Raw genomic sequence first — 16,622 nt, 5'->3', positions numbered from 1 at the left:
AAGAAATGTACATTTCCCATTAACACCGTTTACAGATGGTTTTTATGGGACATGCTGCCTAAGCAACTAGTTATGGGGTGTTTTAAACTCCGGGAAGGGTATTTCATTAGAGCTTGCGTCCTAAGGGCTTAGTTCAGTGTCATTGCCCGAATGTCTTCTCGCACCGGAATTCGTGCGGCCGTCGGTACACCTGCACTATGGATCTGCCCGTGTGGTCCTTGTGGGCTGCCTGAGGTCAGCCTGGGGGTCACTGGCTGGGGCTGAGGATCCCTGCTCCAGAACTGGACCACCAGGGTCAAACCTGGGCCCCACCTCTTACAAGGTGTGGACCTTGAGATTGGGGTTTAAGCTCGCTGAGCCTCAGTTTCTTCATCTGTACAGTGGGGATAACGCTTCTCAGGTTACTGTGAGAATTGACTAAGGCGGCAGCTGTCAAGTGCTTAGCAGGATGCCTGGCCCAGGGTGGGCACCTTTCCGTCCCATCACTGGACAGGTCCTGCCAGCATTGCCCATGTGACACGGGCTGTGCTACAGGCACAAAACGTCGGGGTCACAGTGGACACTGCTTTGAGGAGGCCCCTATGGGACATGCTTTCAGATCTCAAAGTATAGAGATTTCTCAAACCGCGAAGCCGGCCCCTGCTTTCGCGTGTCAGGGGAGGTCTCTGGGCCTCAGTCTCCTTGTCTGTAACACGGAGGTGTTCGTACGCACGGCACAGAGTTACCGGAATCAGACGACCTTAGCACACGCACCACGGGTTCCTTCCTCTTCCGCCTGCGCCTGCGGGTGAAGTTGTAGCTTTCTGTTGTCAGGACACCTTAGGGTCGCAGACTTGTTAGTGGTCCGTTGGTCCAGACTCTTCTAGATCATTCATTCTGTTTCCTCGGTGCATTTCTCAGAGCAGTGCAGGAGACACGAGACTGGAGGTGTTCCTGCCTCCCTGAGTGACTAGTTTTTACGTTTCTCAGGAGACATGGAGGCAGGGGAATCCTTGGTTCCCCCGTGGTTTTGTACCCAGGGCCTGGAGAATGGTGAGCAGGGAAGGGAAACGTGAGCATGGGGAGGGGAGGGCCTGGCTCTCTCCCCGGGGCAGGCTGTGGTGGCCTGTCCCCAGCTGTCCCCAGCTGTCCCCAGGTGCCTTTGTTCCCTGGAGCTGACGGTCCTCTGAGGAAGGATTCAGTCACCACAGGAAGTGGATTCATTCATGAAAATCAGCTCCCCGACCCCAACCCCACTTGCTTTTCTGAACCTCTCTGTTCATTGCTTTGGCTCAGAGAATGCCACTTAGTGTATAAAAAAAGATCCCCAGTGGCCCTCCTTGCTCCACAGTGTAATTATGTCTGTGAAGCTTCCTTTCTGGAAGGCCCGGTGCAGCGGGGCCGTGGGGGGAGGGGTGCCGCAGCCTCCCATGGGCCCCACAGGCTCATTCAGCGTCAGCAGACCAGCCTGTCCCTGTCACTCTGGGCACACAGCTTGTGCAGGGACAGCCATCGCACCCGACCAGAGGCGCCCTGGTCTCCCTTACCGCTGTGTCTGTACTTCCTAATCCCCCCCACTCCCTGCCTGTAGGGCCTTCTCTTGCCCCACTCACATCTTATCCCTCCAGCCTCGCAGGACACTTCTTTCCAGGGGAAGCATTCCCCACCATGGGAAGGCATTGCCTGGGCCCCGACCTTGTTCCAGCCTCACACCCCCTGTGAGATAATGAGCTCCCAGGTTACTAAGCACTTATAACTCATCTGCTCTTTTCAGCCGCCTTTGAGACTGTTTGCCCATTTTGCAGACGGGGAAATAGAGACTCGAGGAGGCTTCTGGGCTAGCAGGTGCTAGGCCTGGGAGTCTGACACCAGACTGCACTGTAAAGTTCTCCTTTCTTCACCTGTGACCTGTTAGAAGGCGTCTCCCTGAAGGCCAGCCTTACCTTGCTTTGCTCCAGCCTCCTCCCACCCCACCCTCAGCACCTTGTTGACGATTGAAGGCAAAGTACGAGGCAGCTGCCAGGTTGAGGTGTCTCTCCCAGGGAGGGGGGAAGGGGCCGGGAGGTCAGTGACCTGCTAGGTGGTGGGAGAGGGGCGAGCTGTCCGATCCAAATGCCACCCAGGGGCAGAGTGGGGCCTGCAGGTTACAGGCCGGGTCAGCTGGAGGCCAGGGACAAGCGTGTGCCTACCTGGCCAGGTGTCAGGGCCCTTCCACACGGCTCAGGAGCCTGGGCATGTGGGCACACAGGGGCCTGGGCTTTCTCTCCCGCTCCCCTGAACTCAGCACTGCTTGGCTCGCCCGGGCAGGCAGGGAACTGAAAGGATGGTGACATCAGCCACTCTCCCTCCTTGTCAGCACCTTAGGGCAGAGGTCTGGGTAAGGAGGGGGATGCGAGGGATTTCTTTATCACTTCATCACCACCGTCATTTCATTTGGTGCCCTCACCAGCACAGCCCAGTGCACTGAACATAAAGGAAACTACTCTCGGCATCATGTAGAGCCCGTTTCACAGATGAGAATACTGAGGCCCGTGTTACGTAGCCCAGGAGCCAGGGTCGAAGCCCAGGCTGCAGAGTCCAGCTGCCACATGAAGAACCTTTCGCTCTGACGATGAATGGCCTGGGCAGGAAGAGCAGCTGCAGGCCGGGGGACACTCAATTCCTTACAGACCTTATCCCTTTAAACTCATGACAGCCTGTGGCGCACGTGCTGCTATCATCCTCACCTACAGACGGGAAAGCTGGGGCTGAGAGGGTGGGAATGACGCCCCTAGGTCAGGGGTGTCGCCAGGAGTCATGTCCAGAGCTGTCTGCCTGACTCCAGCGCCTGACCTCCGAGCCCTGTCAGGTCATCTCAGCAGGACCCCGGCCTTCCTGGGCAGGGTGAGAAGCCGAATGCGCTCAGTATTTGTTCCGTATCTATTTAATGGGACCAGGGAGACACTGATTTTCTATAAATGTCCTATCCTGGCCCGGGGGCGAGGTGGTTGGAGTATCATCCCATCAACCAAAAGGTGGCAGGTTCTGTTCCTGGTTAGGACACACACCAGGCTTCAGGTTCAAGCCCTGGTTGGGGCGCAAACATGAGGCAACTGATCGCTGTTTCTCTCTCACATCAACGTTTCTCTGTCTCTCTCCCCCCTCCCTCTCTCTCTGAAATCATTAAACATATCCTCGGGTGAAGAAGAGAACAATTCCGTCCTGAAATTGACTCATTTATTTTCTTCCACTGGCCCAAACGGGATCACGGTCCTGGTCCCCATCTGGATAGTGAAGGAGGTCACTGGCTCCTGTTTGGTGTCAGAATTTCCACTGATCATGACTCCATGTGTGTCAGCAGAGTACCCCCCGAGGCTGCTAGAAAGTAGCAGGGATGTTTGCTATAACGCACAGAGGTGCCTTAGCACCGCGCTGATGGCACGTGGGCTGCCCGGCCCTCACTCTGTCCCCGAACCCATCTCCAGGCCGTCGACAAGGGCCACCGCATGGATGGAATGAGAAATGGCTCTTATTTTAAGAACACAGAAGACCCGGTCCCAGGCCTAGGTCTGCCGCTCCTGGGACTGGGCGGATGAGTTCCTATCTCTGGGCCTCAGTTTTGTGTCTAACAGTCAGAACATGGTAGCAGATGATCGCAGAGGTATTTTCCACCTCGAAGCTCCGTGTTCCAAGGAGTATACAGGTATGAAATCACTGCAAAGCTCTATAGACTGAGAGTATTTGCACCTCTGATGTCATGAACTCGAGGGCCTCTTACTCACCTCTGAGCCCGGGTCGAAGTCCGTGACATCATGTATGGTCATCGTGTGCCCCAGACGTGACCTCAGTGAGCAGCAGGTGCGTTGGACGTGTCTGCCCCTGTAGCGCTCGACAATGGCCTTCCATTGTGCTCCCACGCGGGCCATCCTCGGGGGAGGGAAAAGGCAGCGAAGTGACTGGGACAAAGATCGCAGTTCTGGAAAGGCCTTAATGTGTAGGGGCAAAGCTAGTGACCCTTTTCTAAGTCCTGCAGGTACTGGGCACTGAGCGCCTGGCCCTGGGGTACAGAGATACCCAGTACCTGTCCTGACGCCCTGAAGGAGGGAAATGAGACAAACTCTCATCATTCACGGTGATGGAACTATGACCAGAGTCAAGGGGTGGAAATGGCTCCGCTGGGGCCCCAGGTGTGCTGGTGATTGGGGGGGAGGGGTGCCTTCTGGGCAAGGGTGAGAGGAGGGTTTGGGGCCCCATCAGCAGAGCTGGCTCAGCCTCTCCTGTTTGTGAAAGGAGGAGACACCCAACATGCAGAATGAAAGCCCGAGAGAGTGGCTCACGCATCGCTTTGGAACGATAGGGAAATGGGATATTGTTGAGACGTGCTATTTGATTAAGAAGTAAACTGACCTTTTTGGATGTCTCTCAATCCATGGTTCACTTTGAAATTCCCACGCTTACTGTAGAGTCTGCTGATACATATGAATAGCTCATCTCTACCTATCTAGAAAGTTGTTCTTTAGACCACCAGTTTGCTTAGCAGCTGCCAATCCAAGTTGCCTCCAGTTGCTTGTCGGTCCCCTGTGTCAGCAAGGTATTGAATCGCCACGAGCCAGGCATTTTGCACAGATGACAAATGTGTTTGACGTGAACCGCAGAACCTGCTTGTATAAAGCCAATGCTCCATCAGCAGTTCTCAAAATGGGATGCAGGACCATCAACCTTGCAGGATCGCTCCGGGGCAGTGGCCAAGACAGGTACCTAGGACACCCAGATCCACGGAGTCACAGTTTCTCAGGAATCCACATTTTACCAAACACTTGCTGTGATTCCTTTTTTTTTAAATCCTCACACGAGGACATTTTTGCATTCACCTCCAGATAGAGCGGAAGAGAGGAAGAGAGAGAGAAATATCGATGTGAGAGACACATTGAATGGTTACCACCCACACGACCACAACTGGGGCCAGGGACAAACTACAACTGAGGTACGTGCCCTTAGCCGGAACCGAACCTGGGACTCTCTGGTCCACGGACCAACACTAACCGCTGAACCAAACTGGCCAGGGTGCTGTGATTCTTACCTACACTAAAGACTGAGAATTGCTACGAGGCACAGGAATGCAGAGACATGCACTCCCCATACTGCAGGCCACTTACGGAGCAACCTCTAATATCTACCGTAGAAAGAGAATTGCTGTTGACTGGGTGCCTACTGTGTGTCAGGCACCGTGGTAGTGCGTCCCTCCTGGGCTGTCACTGAATCCTCAAAACAACTCAGAGAAGTAGATACTATTATTGTCCCCATTTTACAGATGGGGAAACTAAGACTGAAGAGGGCAAGTGATGTGTGCATAATGTGAGTAGCAGAACATTCTGGTGAGTCTGGGGAGAGAGTCAGGAAGAGCGTCAACAGAGCCAGTTGGTCCCAGGAGAGAGAGCGCAGAGGGAGAAGCTGGGTGTCATAGCCCTGCCCCTGAAGAGCCTTGTCCTCTGGAAGGCTCCTGTGGGTGGGGCTCTGCCCGCTGTCTGAGGCTGCGCAGTGGGACCCTCCTCTCTCCGGTCAGCAGGTGCGCGTTCTCCCCGCCCTCTGACTTCTGATTTCCCAGGAAATCCAGCCCCCCAAGCAGTGTGGGAGCCACATCCCTTCCCCACCATTGTCCCTGTTCCGGGCCACCATTCATGGGAGGCCAGTCCAGCTTGGCAGCCACCCCATCCCTGTTCCTGTGCCCCTCCCACACCCTGCCCAGGCCTCCGGAAGCCCAAACAGCGGATCTGAGATGGAAATGAGGCCTTGCAGGCGCACCTGGCTGGGCTGAAAGGGAGCCTGGGCACGCACCCCACGCCAGACCCTCCCGGGGCAGCCCTTGGCACCTCTCTCACCATTTCCCTCCTGTTTCCTGGCCTCGCCAGCTGGGTGGGAAGCACCAGCTTCCCCCTCATCAAAGGCTGTTGCAGCCTCCGGGCTGTGTCCACCCGCTGCCCAGAGCCCAGCTGCCTCTCTCTCGGCCCGGATCTGGGCCGCGGGGCGATGCCGAGCTCCCGGTACAGCTGCAGGATCTGTGCGGAAACCCTCCATGGGAAGGTGGGTGGGCTGCAGGGGTGGCCCCAGGGAGCCCAGGCAGCCTCACCGGCCACTTGGTGACCTTTAAAATCCCCACATCTCCACGTCCTTCGTTCACGCACGCGGTCCTTCATCCACACACCTTTCAGTGTCTGGTGTGTGCCCGGCACTGGGGGTGCAGGGTGGACAAAACGTGGGCCTGCCGCCCTCTCAGAGTTCGCACCCTGGAAGGGAGAGACCCAGAGCTGTGTGGACATCGTGGCGAGTGTTGGAAGGAGGCGAGGCAGGGAAGGGATGGAGAGAGAGCGTCCACCGGTTCCTCTCAATCACTGCTGCCCACGGTCAGCTTCCGACTGCATTCTGGAACCTCTGCAGTCCGGCGGCCCGCTCCCCTCCCCACAGCTGCCTAGCTGAGCCTGCAGCCGGCCGAGGCTCCAGGCGGCCCCTCCTTCCCGGCCTCCGGGTCCTCAGATGCCTGGATGAGGGCGCCAGCTGGTGGCCCACAGGCAAACACAGCCCCTCAAGCATGGTTTGGCCCACACCGTTAAACAAAACTTTTTTTTAGTTGTAGCTAACGTTTAAGAATGTAGAGATTACAGTCGGGTTTTCTGGCTTCTTTCCAGAAATGGAAAGACCTTCAGAGACCAGGACCCCTTCCCTCATGACTCCCCGGGTGAGATTGAAGTAGCATCTCCCCACCTTCCAGGGGCCCAGGGACCGGCTCCCTGCTGACTCTGAGGGGCATTTGAGTCTGTCACCCTTACAGAGGCCACCAAATTTAAACCCCGCGTACAAAAGGAGTACCTAAACCACAGCCTAAAAGAACCCGCGCTCGCTCGTCCCTGCCCACAGGGCTCCCAGAGCCGTGGCTCACCTGCCAGCGGAGCCCGGGGTCAGCCGGCGTCCCCTGACCCCTGCCTTACCTTCCAGGGCTCGAAACGCTTCCTGGCCGTCGGCCCCTTTCCTCCCGTTTGCTTGGGAAAGGTAGAACGAGCTCCTGCAGGGATTCCATCCTCGCCGTCAAATAGGTGTTCCCTCGTGGCAAGTTCAAATCCTGAGAAACCAATTTCCCTGGCACTGTTCCTGTCCCTTAACATGGAATCACTTCTTTCCTAAACCCTGGTAGGTTCAGACCAGATTACTTCTCTAAAGGCACAATAGTTTCTCCTTTCTTTTCTAAACATGAACGTTTGTTTTAAGCATTCTGTAATTCCCAGTGGTCCCCTATAGACACACCCAAAGACGTCTGAGACCTGTGGCCCTCTAGACCTTTGACCTCGGGCCCTACCGAGTGGAAAGCCCCTTTTCATTAAATCTGAGGAGCAGGAAGGTGCAACTCGCCCGAGACCACATGCAGGTCATTGCTCCAGTCCGGTCTGTGCTTTAGTTTGTAGCTTCTGACATGGGAGCCAAGGCAGTGCCCCCCCCCCCCGGCAGAATCCCCAGGGAGCTGTGCATACCCAGAGCAAGTACGCAGACCTCTGAGGTGGGCCCTAGGCCTCACCGGAGCAGCCAGGATTGAGACCCATGATTCCAGTGGCTGTCCTGGAGCTGGTGACTCCCAGGTGCGTCTGCAGACCCTGGGGGGCTGGCTGCACCATGTACGGTCTCAGGGCACAGGCTGCCTGGATTTGAACCCCAGCCCCAGTTTCTAGCTTCCTGATCTTAAGGGAGTTACTTATTCTCCCTGCCCCTCAGTTTTCCCATCCGTAAATTGGGAATACTAATGTCATTTAGAGTGTTAACGATGTCTTAGAGTGTGAGGATTACCAGTGGCCGGAACATAGTAAGTGCTCAGTAAACGGTAGCTAGGACACTTTCGTATCCTGTGTGCCTCTTTGTTGCTGTGGCTGTGTTTTCGCCAGTGATTACTCATGACTTGCCCTTTTCCTGCGAGTTTAGGAATTTCTGTACCCGAAAGGAATGGAACAGAATCATAGCAAGTCAGGTGGTCAGGTTCTCCTCTGCCCCTCCCCCCAATTCTAAAATCCACAAGATGATGGTCGTGCAACTGAGCTGCTGGGAAGGGTCTGTGTTAGGATTTTCAGGTGGATAAGCTGAGGCTGGGCCCAAGCTAACGGTCGTCAATGGCAGATGGCGCCAAGTCCCCCCGCAGTGCCTCCAGATCTCCTTTGTTCTGTGGGTTTCCACTTTCTTCAGGAGGCTGCTCCTCCCGTTGGGCTCTTGTGTCTGAGAGAAAGTGTAAACACCACAGAAGATGTTTTAATTTAAGGGGAACCAGCTTTTCTTCCTCTTAAGATGAAACACAGTCAAGTTTGAAAGACTTGATCAAACAGTTCCTAAATCTGGCACGTAAACTAATTATAGATGTCTTCTCAAAACAAAATGTCGTATTCAAAATAGACATCCCAGCGAGAAGGCGGGACACAGCCCAGAGCCCGTACCGGGTTCAGTTTCCTAGAATCAGCCCTTGCCTGACCTAGTTTATACTCTCGGGAGATGAAAGGGAGGCAGACCTGGGAGACTTGGCAGCAGAGGACAAACCTGGGTTCTGGGTTCTGTGACTAAGACAGTACGAATGGCTGAGAGATGTGACATCACAGTCATTTCCGCACAGTGGAATGCTGTGTGCTCCAAGTGGGGTCCCGGACCTGCGGCTGCAGCCTCACCTGGGGTGATGGGCTCCCCCAACTCCAAATTCACACGCTGACATCCCATCCCCCAGTATCTTCGAATGTAACTGGTTTGGAGACAGGGCCTTTAAGGAGGTGATTACATTGAGTCCATTAGGGCAGGCCCTGGTCCAGTAGGACTGGTGTCCTTCCAAGATGAGGAAGAGGTCCGGCTGCGGTGGCTCAGCGGTTGAGCGTTGACCCATGCACCAGGAGGTCGCCGGTTCGATTCCCGGTCAGGACACATGCCCAGGTTGTGGGCCCGATCCCCGGTGGGGGGCATGCCAGAGGCAGCCAATCAATGTTCTGCCTCATCAATGTTTCTATCTCTCTCTCCCTCTCACTTTCTCTCTCTGTAAAATCAATAAAGGAAAAAATTTAAAAACATAAAAATAAATAAGAATAGGACGAGACGCCCGCACAGACGTGCACAGAGGGACAGCCACGTAGAGGCAGCAAGGAGGCGGACGTGTGCAAGCCAAGGACAGAGGCCCGGAGGAGGCCAACCCTGCCTGCACCTCCAGAACTGTGGGGACACAAGTGACTCTGTTTCAGCCACTCAGCATGTGTGGCATTTTGTTGTGGGAGCCAGAGCAAAGTAGCACACTCAGAACTTGCTAGAAATGCACATTCTCAGGCCCTATCCCTGACCTACCGAATCAGGAACTCAGGGTGGCACCCAGCAAACTGTATCCTAACGAGCCCTCTGGGTGTTGTCCACATGCTGACGGCTAGAACCACTAACAAGTACTAATACTTGGCCGTAGCCAGTCCCCCCGAAATGATATATGGTTGGAAGTACGGGCTGGTCTGTTAAATATGAGCTGCCTTTTAGTAGGCTCTGGAGAGGGTCCAGTGAGCTCTTTAAAGGGATGGGGTATGAAAGTGTTCTGTAAATGCTGGAACATTCTGCAGACCCTCGGTGGTGGTGAATCGTAACACTGGTGTCCAGTCAGCTAAGGTAAGCAACCCTCTGAATACCCCAAAGTGAGCAGACGGAATCCAAGAATCTCCCTGCCTGACTGAAGTTTCTCAGTCGCTTAAAACCTTGTACACTTTCCACCCCGGGCATTTGGAACGCTGCTCCTTTCTGAGCACAAGAGCAAGATTGATCCCCTTTCCCCTTTTGCCCTTGCTACTAGGAAGCTCGCAGCCGAGGGAGATCCTTGATCACAGGCTCATCGTTAGTGCATTTGTTTTTTCCTATTTCAATTTTATACTGCACCTATGTCCATTCTGTGGTTGCTTCAAATACCTTTGGGAAAGAAAAAAGGAAGCAGGGAGAGAAAGGGAGTAAAAGAGGAAAGAAATTGATCTCGCAGCTCAGACAATCACCAGATCAACAAACCTCTGCTTTGTGAAAGTGACCAGACATGGCTGGGAAAGACAGGTGTTCTCTTTCTGTGACAAGGGAGCAGACTGTTCCTCGTCAGCGAGTCCTCTTCACACCCTCGTCTCCCTGATGCCCCATCGCGGTGAGTGATACTCAGGGAGGCTGTTCATTGTCAGAGAGCTCCTGTGAGCCCTGCCTGGGGATCAGTGTGGAAGTGACATGCCAGATTTGCATGTTTTTAAGGTTAGCAGTCGCTGTTTACCTGTGATTGCAAACATGCTGTTGGTCCTAATAACAAAGGTAGAAATTTCTGGAATAGCCGGGGCTGCTAGCAGAAGTCTCTCCTGCCCCATTTTGGCAGGATGGAGAATTCCCCTCTTCCCTCTCACCTGGTCCAGGGCTCCCTTCAACCAGGTTTCTTTTCTTTTAAATCCTTATCAGAAGACATGCTTATTGATTTTAGAGGGAAAAGAAGAAGGAGGAAGGATGTAGGGAAGGGGGAGGAAACATCTATTGGTTGCCTCTTGTAAGCACCCCAACTGGATATGGAACCCAAAACCTAGGTATGTGCCCTGACCGGGAATTGAACCCACAGCCTTTTGGTATCTAGGATGATGCTCCAACCAACTGAGCCAGCCAGAGCTTAAACCAAGGCTCAGGGGTCCACACTATAACTCCTGGGGGTCTGGAGTTCTGCATGAGAATTGTATAAATTTTGTGTGTGTATTTTGGTGATAATCTTTTGAAAACATTAAAGCAGTTCTGGATTGTCAGGGCCACCTCTGATAACCTGCCTCATCCTGCCACGTGAAATCATGGTGCGTGTGGTCACTGATGGTCTGATGACACCTCGTAGGTCCATTTTTATTGTCTCGGGCCAGTGATTTTCAACCCATGTGCCACAATAATTTATAAAACATGCAGTACCTGACTACTTAGTCAGGGGCCCTGACCTCTCTTCCCTTAAATTGCCAAATAAAAAAATGACTGTAGCCAACACAACCATAGCCGTCCAATGTGAGTGAATCAAAATTATACCTATATTTTTTGTCAGATCGGCCAAAAATCTATTTTTTGATGTGCCACAGAATATAGTAACTTGTTTATTTGTGCCACGAGATGAAAAAGGTGGAAAATTGCTTTCTTGGGCTAATTAGAAATGGGCAGAGATAGAACACAGATCAATCGTGAGTCTGTACCGAGTATGGGTCACGTGATGTCACAGGGGCCGGGTTTTACGGTGACCAGAAATGAGAAAGCAGTGGGGAAATTGGGTCCTCGTGCGGCAGAGGAATAGCACATGGCCAGGGACCGGCCCAGGGACCTTCCCAGGGACCTTCCCAGGGACCGGCCCAGGGACCTGCCGGAGCAGACAGCGAGCACCCGCCACGGTTCAAGCAGCAAAACACCCTCCGTCAGGGTGACACTGTTCATTTCAATGTTTCCATTTGTTTGGCCCACATGTACCTACTTTTATATTTCTGTATATTTTAAGTAACATTGTATTTATAATAAGTTAAATCAGCACTAGTCTGAAATTATTTTAAAATAAAAAGTTAAAGTTAAAATAGCTTGTTAAAAAAATTCAACACGAGAGGCCGGGGTGAGCTGCTTCCCCCGAGCAGGGGCCTGGCCGTGCCTACGACTGAGAACGTGCTCTTCCCCTGACCCACGCCCCAGAGGCTCCCCAGGGAAACCGTGCCTGCCTCGTTGCCACAGGCGGGCCCTTCGCCACCTCAGCTGCCATGGGAAAGAAGGAAGTGGAGGAGAAAGATACCTCAAATACCACATTTCAAAGCCCCACTGAGTTCTTTTCTGTCCCTGCAATTGGACGTAAGATGATCCACTGGTATCGTTTCCATCCTCATGGCTTTGTGGCCCTGCAGGCAGTACTGATGGACATGCTACCTCCCTGGGGATTCAGACGGCCAGGGGATTGTCTCCGTCTGAAAAGAGCTGGGACAAAGGCGGGGGCGGAGGGGTCCCTTGTTTCTCTGCTCACTTAGTAATTTATTGCCTTCAAAACTGTCCATAGCGATTCGAACGGACAAAATTGATGGGCCCCTTTTCCTTCCTGGTCCTTCTGTTTCCTTTAGGACAGTTTGTTGTTGTTTTAAATGGTACGAATGTTCTTCTTGAGGTGATAGAGACATCTGCTAAGAAGCCAGGAAATGCAAAAGTCAGAGTTTTCCTATTCAAGATAAATATTGATTGAATTCCGTGACCTGGTGGCGGGGGGCTGGCCTAGGGTGCCACTACCCCATGCAAGTCTCTGGGTGTTGGAGACTGAGATGCAGGCTCGTCAAGGAGGTGTGGTCTCCTGTTTCCTACTCTGGGTGGTTTGTGAGAACTGGTTCCGACTGGAAGTGAACAGCCTTTGGGGGAAACTTCTGCGCCGAGCATTTAGAGGAGCACACACATCTTCTGAGGCTGCAGGCTCCCTGGCCTGGTGCCTCCTAGACTGTGAGCCTTTTAGGAAAAGGGGGTATCTCCCAGAATACAGTGCCTTGTACACTGTGAGATCTGCACATGCTTGAATGGATGGATGGATATGCCAGAGACGAAAAGCTAACACATGCAAATACCCAAATATTTTGGTGGCAAAGAATATAATCCAGACTCAAACTGTCTTATTCACCAAAGCAAATACATTAACTAATGTAACAAAAGCCCAGGAGTTGGGGATCTAGTATTTAGATGATGTCACCGGAATACATCCCTCTGTCTTTCTGTTCTGTACCTTTTCCCAGTCTAGCTCCTCCCTGTCCCCAAGCTCCAGGCGCCATCCTCACCGCTCAGCAGCTTGAGAGAAAAGGGACCTGAGAATGGGGAACAGGTTCTCAGAGAAAAATACAGACATTGGTACCAGAGGAAGTAAAAAGCAACAGATGTTCACAAGGACGAGCTTGTAGAAAAAAATGGTTCATCCTGCATTAAAACAGAGTGACCAAATGCCAGACCTCCGTTCTTGCTTTCTACTTCATGGAACAAGATAGAGTGCTGGACCTCGGGGTGGAGTGGGCAGTGGGCAGCTTTGTTTTCTAGGCAGACCTGAGTTGAATACTGACTGCTGTTCACTATGTGATCTCACGCTAGTAACTTAACCTCTCTGAGCCTCGCCGTCCTGTTTCTTCCCAGCTAGACTGGAAGCTCCATAAGGCAGTTACCTCATTGTACTGTTTTGTTACTACATCCCCAGTGCCTGGCAGCATATTGGCTGGCACAATGGCAGGCACTTGGTAATGTTAAATAAACCAACAACCATTCAAATGTATTGTCCTGTGTGTGTGTGTGTGGGGGGGGAGTATATATAGTAAAATGCCAGGCACATAGAGGATGAGGGGTAAGTTATAGAGTTGACTGTTATATTATTCCTCAAAGGGAGGGTGGTGGACCAAAGAACAAAGGTAGCTGAGGGAGAATAAGAAATGGAGACCTGCCCTGGCAGGTTTGGCTCAGCGGTTAGAGTGTCGGCCTGCGGTCCAGAGAGATCTAGGGTTCCGTTCCCACTAAGGGCATGTACCTCGATTGCAGTTTGTGCCCGGCCCTGGTTGGGTCGTGTGTCTGGCAGCCACTCGATGTGTCCCTTTCACATCGATGTTTCTCTCTCTTCCTCTCTCCCTCCCACTCTATCTGAACAAAAAATGTCCTCGGGTGAGGATTTAAGAAAAAAAGAAATGGAGACCTGGGCCACCTCGTGGTCCGTTGGCCGTCCTAGTGGCCCGCTTTGGCCATCATGGTTATGGGTGGCGCAGGGGAAATGGCCCACACAGGGATTGAATTCTCCTTCCTCTGTGTCCCCTCTGCAGCTCGAGCTCTCCAACACCGCGGTCCTGCACCAGATGAGGCGGGACCAGGTCACAGACACCTGCCGGGCCAACAGCGCCCTGAGCCGCAAGCGGCGGGTGCTGACGCCCAACGACCTGAAGCACCTGGTGGTGGACGAGGACCACGAGCTCATCTACTGCTACGTGCCCAAGGTGGCCTGCACCAACTGGAAGCGGCTCATGATGGTCCTGAGCGGGCGGGGCAAGTACAGCGACCCCATGGAGATCCCGGCCAACGAGGCGCACGTGGCGGCCAACCTGAAGACCCTGAACCAGTACAGCATCCCCGAGATCAACCACCGCCTGAAGAGCTACCTGAAGTTCCTGTTCGTGCGCGAGCCCTTCGAGCGGCTGGTGTCGGCCTACCGCAACAAGTTCACGCAGAAGTACAACACGTCCTTCCACAAGCGCTACGGCACCAAGATCATCCGGCGCCAGCGCAAGAACGCCACGCAGGAGGCGCTGCGCCGCGGCGGCGACGTGCGCTTCGAGGAGTTCGTGGCCTATCTCATCGACCCGCACACGCAGCGCGAGGAGCCCTTCAACGAGCACTGGCAGACCGTCCACTCCCTCTGCCACCCGTGCCACATCCACTACGACCTCGTGGGCAAGTACGAGACGCTGGAGGAGGATTCCAACTACGTGCTGCAGCTGGCCGGGGTGGGCAGCTACCTGAAGTTCCCCACCTACGCCAAGTCCACAAGAACTACTGACGAAATGACCACGGAGTTCTTCCAGAACATCAGCTCGGAGCACCAGACGCAGCTCTACGAAGTCTACAAACTCGATTTTTTAATGTTCAATTACTCAGTGCCAAGCTACCTGAAATTGGAATAAAGGGGCAGTGGGGGTCGGGGGTGGGGGTGGGGGCGAGGGAGAGAATCGTGCTTTTTAATTTAAGATTTTTATTTGTCAAAAGAATTATATGAATATTGGGTTATTTTGTAAATTAATATTTCTTCGGGGATGATGCTGCGAGCAGCATAGTGAGAATTATTTAAAATCCTTAGTAGGGAAGGACAGCTGTCTTTGCAGGGGAATGGGGGGGGGTCCCTGTTTTTAGACATGAATACTGCAACACTGTCTTCAAAGGTTTCCTTGTGTTCTGGTGAATTCCACGAATTGTGCATTCCATAAATTCTAATTAATATTATTTATAGTTATTTAAACACAGTCTCTCATAGATTTCTTTTTGCGGCAGCATGAGAAATCTATGTTTCATTTGGGGGCATGAATGGTCTCCCTCACGGCTCAGACTCACTGTGTGATAGTGGCCATTGTGATGTGTATTGATGCCACCATGCTTGAAATTCTGCGAGAAGGAAATGGAAAGAGGCACCTTCGCAAGGGACTAATTCCAGACCGATTTTCAACCAACCCGAAAGTCCCTTGCTCTAAAGAAATGTGATGTGTTTTTTAAACCCAAGGAGGGAGCTGACTCTTGCTTTATTTCCCCCACCAGAATTAGTAGTCTGATAGAATAGGCTTTTCTAAAGAAATTTGTAACTGGCAGTGCCAGTCGTGATGAAGGGAAGTGACCCTTGCTTTATAGTCAGCAAGTATTTATCAAGCAACTACTATGTGCTGCGCCTCATTCTAGGCCCTGTAGATAGAGCATTGAACAAAACCAGGAGTCTCAGCCCTGAGGAAGCTTTACATGGACAGAGTATCCAGCCTGACAATTAGCAAACCCCCAATAATTTGGATTGAACATGAGTTTTGGACTGTTCATAAGCAGGTCCATGACCCCTATAAATTTGCATTTTTCTGTGACCCAAATCTGAAAACACATGCTTGGAGCAGGCCACTGGCCTTGGTAAGTAATCCAAGCTCAGTACCCAACACAAAAGATGACAAAAATGTTTCCTATCATGTACCTGCTCTAATTTATTGGTAATGTCTGCCTTTAAGCCCTAGAACAGATTTACCAGGCACAGCCTGGAAGGGTGCTGTGATTGATTAATGATGTCTGCTTTGGGTGAGGGGAGGGGAACTTGAGCTGCTCCCATTGCTGCGTCCTGTCATCTCCAGCCCAGCAGCCACGTCTCCACACAGAAGTGTTGTTTTTCTACTCTTGCCACGTAATACCGTGGCAGGCTTCCTGCACTCGGGGATTTGCAGTGGTCTGGCATTTCTACCCCTCACCAAGGTCAGGGGTGGACTCTCGGTGCACACGTGTACCTGCTCTCAAGTCCTCCCAAGGCTGAGGCCATGGGCACCTTGGGGACCACCATGCATGAGCAGCAAGGACCGCCTTCCGTGATGGTAGTTCACGCCCCTTCCTCTGGAAGGCTGCACACATCCGCTTCCTGTTTGCTGACTGACACCTGCACACGCTCCCCACTTCCAGCCACTCCCCATGCCTCGGTTGAAGTTTGAGCCACATCCCTCTTGCAGCTAGTGAATGAGTTGGTAGCAGATACTGTATATAGTAATAATAATAATAATAATAGTTCTAATAATAGGGGCTGGGGTGGGATGGGGTATGGGTAAGTTTTGCTTTTTGTTTTGTTTTATTTGATGCAGTATATAGCCAAGGGGTGAGAAGACTATTCTGAAAAAAACAAAAACAAAATATGAATAATTTATTCACAGAAACTGAACATTGTCTGGTGAGGCTCAGAGCCAGCTTGGCAGGCAGCAGCTGCCACCTCTCTCCGGGAGAAGTATTTTCCTGGAGGAGTGAGGTGTGCCCCGGAGACGGTGGCCTGAGCAGTTTATAAACGCCGTGTCCCTGCTTCCGAGCTCTCCGCGAAGGAAGGGCGCAGCGACTCTGCCCTTGATGGGGAGAGATTTGCGCAACATGTTTTA

The 16,622-nt window shown here is 52.6% G+C and overlaps 1 protein-coding gene across 2 annotated transcripts in view; it reads left to right on the top strand.

Moving 5' to 3' along the window:
- The window catches only part of CHST11 (carbohydrate sulfotransferase 11), a 245,355-nt gene extending 229,127 nt beyond the window's left edge, over window positions 1-16,228 (top strand). Inside the window, exon 3 of one of the 2 annotated variants that reach the window (XM_036250760.1) lies at window positions 13,794-16,228. In XM_036250760.1, the coding sequence (XP_036106653.1) occupies window positions 13,794-14,648 (855 nt within the window). In that variant the 3' untranslated portion in view covers window positions 14,649-16,228. The remainder of the gene's footprint in view (window positions 1-13,793) is intronic. The other variant, XM_036250759.1, reaches the window with a different exon arrangement.
- The last annotated feature ends 394 nt before the right edge of the window (window positions 16,229-16,622 follow it).

The sequence above is a fragment of the Molossus molossus genome, unplaced genomic scaffold (genome assembly GCF_014108415.1).
Source record: "Molossus molossus isolate mMolMol1 unplaced genomic scaffold, mMolMol1.p scaffold_m16_p_10, whole genome shotgun sequence".
Classification (NCBI taxonomy): domain Eukaryota; kingdom Metazoa; phylum Chordata; class Mammalia; order Chiroptera; family Molossidae; genus Molossus; species Molossus molossus.
Note: the sequence above shows the minus strand (reverse complement) of the source record. Positions and strands in the feature narration are given on the sequence as shown.